This window comes from Cucurbita moschata, unplaced genomic scaffold, assembly GCF_002738365.1.
Source record: "Cucurbita moschata cultivar Rifu unplaced genomic scaffold, Cmos_1.0 Cmo_Scf00052, whole genome shotgun sequence".
Lineage (NCBI taxonomy): Eukaryota > Viridiplantae > Streptophyta > Magnoliopsida > Cucurbitales > Cucurbitaceae > Cucurbita > Cucurbita moschata.
This window is the reverse complement of record NW_019268568.1, coordinates 362,618-370,604: the sequence shown is the minus strand read 5'-3', so window position 1 is coordinate 370,604 and position 7,987 is coordinate 362,618. Positions and strand designations below refer to the sequence as shown.

General features: G+C 37.6%; 2 protein-coding genes across 6 annotated transcripts in view; one reads left to right on the top strand and one right to left on the bottom strand.

The window, feature by feature from the left end:
* Positions 1-414, bottom strand: part of LOC111436120 (N-terminal kinase-like protein) — a 27,957-nt gene extending 27,543 nt beyond the window's left edge. For both annotated transcript variants that reach the window (XM_023073803.1, XM_023073804.1), the window contains exon 1: positions 135-414. The gene's annotated coding sequence lies outside the window, so the exon portion shown is untranslated. The remainder of the gene's footprint in view (positions 1-134) is intronic.
* Positions 415-2,234: 1,820 nt separating this feature from the next.
* LOC111436121 (CBS domain-containing protein CBSX6-like) lies at positions 2,235-5,725 on the top strand. Of its 4 annotated transcripts, none has more exons than XM_023073808.1 (3): positions 2,235-2,505; positions 2,816-3,311; positions 4,640-5,725. In XM_023073808.1, exons 2-3 carry the CDS (start codon positions 2,971-2,973, stop codon positions 5,571-5,573), a joined length of 1,275 nt encoding a protein of 424 aa, XP_022929576.1. In that variant the 5' UTR covers positions 2,235-2,505; positions 2,816-2,970; the 3' UTR covers positions 5,574-5,725. The 4 variants fall into 4 exon arrangements, with proteins under 4 accessions (XP_022929576.1, XP_022929577.1, XP_022929573.1 ...); XM_023073809.1 differs by having other exon boundaries at positions 2,235-2,642; positions 2,954-3,311; XM_023073805.1 differs by having other exon boundaries at positions 2,235-2,642.
* The last annotated feature ends 2,262 nt before the right edge of the window (positions 5,726-7,987 follow it).

Genomic DNA, 7,987 nt, shown 5'->3' with positions numbered 1-7,987 from the left:
CAAAAGGGGGGGGGGGGGGAAGATAGAGAAGTAGAGATGAACAGCTACATCACAGGTACTTTTCACACATCCAATCGGCTTTCAACTCGAGATTAAAAAAATACAGAAACAGATAAAAATGAAAATTCACTAACCAAAAGCAATTGGCACAACTTCCGTGTATCTCCGCGGCTATCCCCTCCCTGTGTTGAAATTTCACGAACTTCAAAACAGTTCCTCCCTCAGAGCTTCGAAACTGCTGAAATTTCAAAACATAAAGAGGGGGAGAGAATTAGAGAAGCGGAGAAGGATGAAGAAGAACTTAAAAACGAGCGAATCGATCCGGTATGGAAGATGAAACCTGGAGGAGCAGAAGTGAAAGACTCGCCCAACGGGACCGTTGAGTCAATTCTTTTTCTACCCTCTATTTTCTCCACTAAAAATGACTGATTTTTTTCTCAATAACTGTTGTTTTTTAATTTTTAAAAATCTTTTATAATAATTTAAATTTACATTTTTTAACAAATTTCAAAAAATACCTTATCCTTACCCATTTCTTTTAAAAAGTGTTCAAATTCAATCAAATTCTTAATTTAGTCCAAGTTGTTCGTTACATAGTCGTCCAAAGTCAACTAAGGTCAAACAAGTCATTAGAACTTCGTAAATAGAAAAAGTCCCGTTCATTTTCCTGACTTAAATATTAGAAGACAAGTAGACCGAATGTCCAATTAAAATTTAAAAAAGAAAACAGACATCTAATAGAAACGGAATAACGGACCTCCACATTTGTATGATATTGTCATATCATTATCATATAACATGCAATAAGCAATATACATGTTAACTATACAACATAATAATTTCATCCAACTAGCCCGTGAGCATTCTAATAGTGAGTCTATTTATCATTTAAGCTCAAATTGGTGCCGTAAGTTTACTTTGGTTGAATGTTCCTAGTTTCAGTTTTACAAGTCCAATTTCACTTACGATGTTTCACTCATTCAAACAAATTAAGCTTAGAGCCTATCCACAGAGCTAACATCACTTAACTATCCCAAATAAAATCTAAATAGCTACCCAAAGGAGTAGCTGTATATAACCTCTAATGGGCTTATTTTACATAAAAAAAAAAAAAATGGTTCCATCTAAACAGCTAAACGGGGCAAAGTGAAGTAGTGTGAAGGATCGAACCAAGATGTGGGTCATAACTAGGATGGAGTAGCATGTGTGCATCGTTATTGTAACACCCAAGTACGAGAGGAGTACATGAATGAACCAATACTACATTTGAATGAGAGCGATTCTAAGAATCAAATGACTAAGAAATGCTTAAAAGAAATAAGAGAAATTTATATTATATGTTAGATGACCTAGTAGTTTATTTTAGATACATGGGAGTGAGGACAAAACATGCAGAAAGGACTTGTGTTGATGTTGGGATAGTAAGTAACATTACCATGTTGCAGGAGATGCAAGTAATGTCGGAGTCATAGGTATTGAATCCGGATTCTGAATCCTGATCCGAATCCTGGGCTTGGGTCGTTACGGAAGCTGGGTTGTTCGCATGCTTCTAGGTTTTGTGACCTACGTGGGCTCAGGCAGTCTGCGCGCCTGGGCTGAAGCTCGAGGCCGATGGGTTGCTCGTCTGGGTTGAGAATGTTGGGCTCGGATGCAGTGTTGGGGCTGGGCTCATGTGCTTTTTGAGCTTAACTTGAATTTGAACCATGGGCTAGTTGGTGTGCAAAATATTGCTAATTTGTAATAATTTTTTTATAAAACAAAAAAAAATTAATTATAAGGATGAAATTTGCACGTTAAATTGTAAAAATTTGTGTTCAAATAATAAGTTTTAGACAATAAGAAAATTACAAAAATGTCATAATTTTTCTATCTAAAATATAATTTAATTTCAAACGATAATAATTAACAAAATTTACGGACGAGGCACACTAAGTAAAAAATTAAAATGAAATAAATAATTAATCGGATGAAGTTTTCATTTAAGATATAAATTAATACAATTAAACAAATTTATTAGAGACAAAAATTTATGTAGATTTGATTGGTTCGGAAACAACGAGACATTTTTAGATTCAGCTCAATTGTTCTAATGGTCAATCTTTTCAATCCAAACAACTGAATCTAACCCATCTATAAACTTTGGTTGGTTCTTCGTATTTATTTAAAATTAATTTGTAAAATGTATAAAAAAAAATATTTTATAATAAGTAATAATTACTTTTTATTGAGGCGAATGTTCAAATTTCCACATTGATTGCACACTCTGTCCTCTTTCTACGAGGAAAATGATCATATTCTTCTCTGAATTCTTGTGCGTCGATTGACAGAGCTATCCACTAACTGTTTCTTGTTGTTTTTGTTGCGTTGTTGGGTGGTGGGTTTGAGCTGATCGAGCGATTTTTCATGGACATTCACTCTGTACCTTCTTCCAATCGGTTCTTCATCATCAATGGCGGATTCTCTTTGCTCCTTGTGTTTGAGGCTCTGTAGATTGTCTATTACTGGGTTTGATCTCTTGCTTATTTTCCTTCATTCCCTTTTATAGCTTTTGCCCCTTTCACCGGGTTTTCCGGTTGCTCTCTATCTCTCTCTCTCCGCCGTTCGGTTCCCGAGAAATTTGAGACCTAACGATGCGAGCCTCGGTACTTTCCTTTACGCTCATCTTTTTTGTTGCTGTCTGCGGAGTTTAATTTAATATTGTCTTATTCTTGATTGTTGTACTTAGGGTTTCTTTTTTTAATTGAATAATTGTCATGTTGGATCTGAAATCGGAGAAGAAGTGAAGAATCTTTCCATTTTTTTTTGTTCTGTATAGATTATTAATCCTGGATTTCCTGGAAATCAGTGCCCTGCATGCGCTGTTGATACTGATCTTGGATTGTTTGAGGAGATTTGTGTTGAAGATTGATGTTATAGGATTGGATTCTTTAGATTTTGGTTGGGTTTATTGCAGAGAGGTGAAGAATTATCATGGCATCAGTGTTTTTGTATCATGTGGTTGGGGATCTGACTGTAGGAAAGCCGGAGATGGTTGAGTTTTATGAGACGGAGACGATTGAAACGGCAATTCGGGTGATCGGAGAGTCGACGGAGTGTGGGATACCAATTTGGAAGAGGAAAACTCATGGAATTATTGAGAATGCTGAAATGAAACAGCAGAGATTTGTGGGAATTCTCTCGTCTTTGGATATCGTCGCCTTTCTGGCTCGAACGGAGAATCAAAAGGATCAAGATAGGGCAATGAAGACCCCAGTTTCGGATGCTGTAGTTCCCAACCATTCGTTGTTGAGACTGGTCGATCCTGCAACAAGGTTAGCCTCTTTGTTTCATATGTTAATGTCTATGGTGTTTTGTTTGGTTAATAATTGATCATCTGATTAGAATTTAAGAGGCTTGTTCTATGTTTGGTTGATGGAATTTTGTAAATTGTTCTTGAAGTGCTTCTATTGGATGCTACCAAAGGTAGTAGTACTATACTGTTTCTTTTTTCTTTTTCCAGAATTTTGATCCTGTTGCAATCTATATGCCTGTGAACTTTAGATTATTTTTCGCTGTTTTTGACTAGTTTTCAGTGTTATGGGTCTTATGAGTTATGATTGTTTAACAAAAAGTTCTTTTTTCAAAGTGTATTGATGTAACGGCTCAAGCCTACTGCTACCAGATATTGTTCTCTTTGAGCTTTTCCCTCAAGGTTTTTAAAGCGCGTCTATTAAGGAGAGGTTTCCAAACCCTTATAAAAATTGTTTCGTTCTCCTCCCCAACTGATGTGGGGCCCAGCGTTTTCGCTGATACTCGTTCCCTTCTCCAATCGATGTGGGACCCTTAATCCACCCCCCTTCGGGCCCAGCGTCCTAGCTGGCACACCGCCTCATGTCCACCCCCTTCAGGGCTCAACCTCCTTGCTGACACATTATCCGATGTTTGGCTCTGATACCATTTGTAACTGTCCAAGCTCACTGTTAGTAGATATTGTCCTCTCTGGGCTTTCCCCTTTCGAACTTCTGCTCAAGGTTTTTAAAATGTGTCTGCTAGGGAGAGGTTTTCACATCCTTTTAAAAAAATTTCGTTCTCCTCCCTAACCGACGTGGGATCTCAGTATTGAAAATAAGGAGATTTATTTGTATATCTAGAAACAGAAACACTTTTCATTGTTATATGAAAAGATAATGAAAAAGGAACAGGAGAAATCTAAGAACAACCCTTATAAACATATTTCATTCTCCTCCCCGACAGATGTGGGATTTCATAATCCGTTTTGATATTAGAACTGTTCATAGATTCACAAGCAAGATCTGTGAGTACGACCACGAAATGTTTTTCTCCCTCGTTTCTGAACTCACTGTGGTTTAGATCCTTTCAGATGCTTTTGACTCAAGAAACTAGAATTTTTAGAGGGATTGAAAGATCTGTTGGAGAGTTGCGATCCCTTATTAGATTCCATACTTCTCTTTAGGTTTTCGTGTTTAAACTTTTTATAACTTTCATTGAAGTCTTATTTTGCTTGATTGTAGCCATTTCCTGGATTGGTTAGGCTCTTCTTGGGGTGTCCTGTTCTTGCATTCCCGTGTATATTTCACTTCATTTACTGCGTGGGTGTGGCATTCAATTGATTTAACCTCTTGATCTGTCCATGTAAAAGATTGATTGATGCATTAGAAATGATGAAGCAAGGTGTGAGGCGTCTTCTAATCCGAAAAAGTGTGGTGTGGAAAGGAATGAGCAAACGGTTTTCTGTTCTCTATAATGGTAAGTGGTTGAAGAATGTTGATACCTCTGTCGGTAGCAGCAATAACCTCAACGTAAATGCTAACCACCCATCGTCGTCTTTGACATCTACTTGTCATGATAAGTTTTGTTGTCTCTCAAGAGAAGATGTCATCCGTTTCCTTATCGGTTGCCTCGGTGCCCTTGCTCCTCTCCCTCTATCCTCCATCTCTACACTAGGGGTCATCAATCCAAACTACTGCTCGATTGACGCCTTGACTCCTGCGATCGATATCACTCGTAAGCTTCCAGATGATCCTACTGCAGTTTCTGTGGTGGAAAACATGCATGATAATCAATACAGGATCATTGGAGAGATCTCAGCCTCCAAACTCTGGAAATGCAATTACTTGGCTGCTGCTTGGGCTTTAGCCAATCTTTCTGCTGGGCAGTTCGTGATGGGGACAGAAGACAACATGGCCTCACGTATCGTCCCTGATCTATCCACCAATGCTAACGGTGGCGAGAATGACCGTGCTAATGCTGGTGGTGAAAAACGGGTAAGGAAATTCAGCAGTAGAAGCATCGGATTCAAGCCATCGAGCCCGGCATTGAGGATCAGTCGGAGCATGTACCGGGGCAGAAGTGCTCCTTTGACATGTAAAGTAACAAGTTCATTGGCTGCTGTTATGGCTCAGATGCTTTCTCATAAGGCAAGCCATGTGTGGGTAACTGAGGATGAAAATGATGAAATTTTGGTTGGAGTTGTGGGTTATGCTGATATTTTAGCTGCAGTTACGAAGCAACCTAGGTCGTTTATACGAGCTAATCGATCCTTCGAGATGCTTGGAAATTCTATTCAGATCTAATATACTGCTTTTCGTACTTGTTATATAATATAAATGCGTCGTGTATGAGAGAGATTTGAGGTTGTTGTAAACTTGTTTGCCTTGATCTCTCATAAATTTTTGACAATCATCGTTGTTAATGGAATGGTATCTACTGCTAGTTTGTACTAAAATGTTTCATTAGAACAAACACATTGCACATTTCCATTTGAAATTTAGGATGAACGGATTTGAAATCATTTCTGACTCAAACATAAGACTTGAAATCCAAACTAATATGGGAAAAATAAAATCGAAAAGCAAGTCAGAGATGACATGACATTTCAAGTCACTGTAAGTATATATTATATTTTTTGGACTTTTCCTTTCGAGTTTTTTCTTTAATTTTTTAAAATGTATCTTAGAGATTACCATTTTACTATTATGATCTTTGAATCTCACTTTTACAAAGTTGATCATGCTTGCTTTGGTTTGGTTACAAACGGTATTAGAGCTAGACATTGAGTGGTGTGCCAGTAAGGATGAGCGGTGTGCCAATAAGGATGTTTAGTCTTGAATGGGGTAAACACTGAGCGATGTGCCAGTAAGGATGTTTAGTCTTGAATGGGGGTGAACACTAAGCGATGTGCCAGTGAGAGTGTTGGCCCCGTAGAGAGGTGGATTGTGAGATTCCAGACTGGAGAGAGGAACGAGTGCCAACGAGAGACACTAGGCCCCAAAGGGGGTGAACTGTGAGATCCCACACATCAATTTGTAGAGGGGATGCAGAAACATTTACCTAGTAGACGCGTTTTAAAAACCTTGAGTGGAAGCCGAAATGGAAAGCCCAAAAGAGAAAACCCAGAAAGGGAAAGCCCAAAAAAGAAAACCCGGAGATCCCACACATCAGTTTGTAGAGGTGATGTAGAAACATTTACCTAGTAAACGCATTTTAAAAACCTTGAGTGGAAGCGGAAAGGAAAAGCTCAAAAGAGAAAACCCAAAAAGGGAAAGCCCAAAAATGAAAACCCAGAGAGGGAAAGCCCAAAAGAGAAAGCCCAAAGATGACAATTTGGTAGCCTCTCCCTAGCAAACGCGTTTTAAAAACCTTGAGTTGAAGCTGGAAAGGGAAAGCCCAAATATACAATATTTGGTAGCGGTAGGCCTTAGGCTGTTACAATAAATTTCAATGTGCTTGGTTTGCTCACAAAAAGACTATACGGAAAACGAAAGCCCAAAAGAGAAATTTCAAAGAGAACAATATCTGTGCTTCGTTTGCTCACAAAAAAAACTATATTGAAAACGAAAGCCCAAAAGAGAAAGCCCAAAGAGAACAATATCTGGTAGTGACGTCTTGGGCTGTTACAATAAATTTCAATGTGCTTGGTTTGCTCATAAAAAACTATACGCATATATTTAATTTAGCATTAGTGTAGCACACAAATCTAAAGTTGTGTCTAAAGATAATGTGAAAGAAAATAAGAGACTCGAAATTGGAGTATTTCAAAGACACCTAACTATATGAAAAGTAAAAACCCAATGAACTATTGTAAGAACCGAATTGATGAACCAAATTGATTAAATACACAATAGTTAGACGAGTCACAGTAAGATCAATCAAGCTTCCAACAATAGTATGATATAAACTAGGATACGACAAAGTCCATATGACGGAGAGTTTTGAACATTGATCTCAAGATAAGTATCGATAATCTTGCTGTCATTGAGACGTGTACGACTAAACAAATCAACTATATACGACCTGCACTCATATGCTTGATAAACATGTAGAATACTCTTCTTTCGACCTACACAAACACCTTCTACCTCCACTAATGAGAGATCCATAACTTGACCGCATACTTAAACCCGTAACAACATCACTTGTAACTTCCAAAAAGTTCGAGTTGGAACACATTAAGGATACTTTATAGCTGCATACAAAACGAGGTAAAGGAAACGTGGCAACATCCAAGCCTACAAGTACTTGTAGTTGGATATGTAAATCAACGACTCTCAACTAGCTAACACCGTTTTTAGTTTTGATCCATTGCAGTATACAAGAGAAGAAACAACAATCATATGAATTCCAACTCCACCGAAGAACACAAAAATTTTCAACAAACAATTCGATTAAGACAAAATATAGGAATTCGATTAAGACAAAATATAGGAAACAACTTCACGTGTTTACAAGAGAAAGTTTGACTTTCAACTTTTTGTATAGCTTAGATCTCTATTGCAAAAATCATGTGTTGCTTTGGCCGAGTGGTTAAGGTGTGTGCTCTATTGCAAAAATCATGTGTTGCTTTGGCCGAGTGGTTAAGGTGTGTGCCTGCTAAGTACATGAGGTTTCCCTCTAAGAGTTTGAATCTCCCACGCAATGATTTCTAGTTTTTTTTTTTTTTTTTTTTTTTTTTTTTTTTTTTTTTTTTTTTTTTTTTTTTTTTTTTTTT

Coding starts and splice junctions, on each gene's coding strand:
- LOC111436121 (XM_023073808.1), top strand. CDS start 2,971: ATGGCATCAGTGTTTTTGTATCATGTGGTTGGGGATCTGACTGTAGGA. Junction 3,312..4,639: donor CTGGTCGATCCTGCAACAAG/GTTAGCCTCTTT, acceptor TCCATGTAAAAG/ATTGATTGATGCATTAGAAA.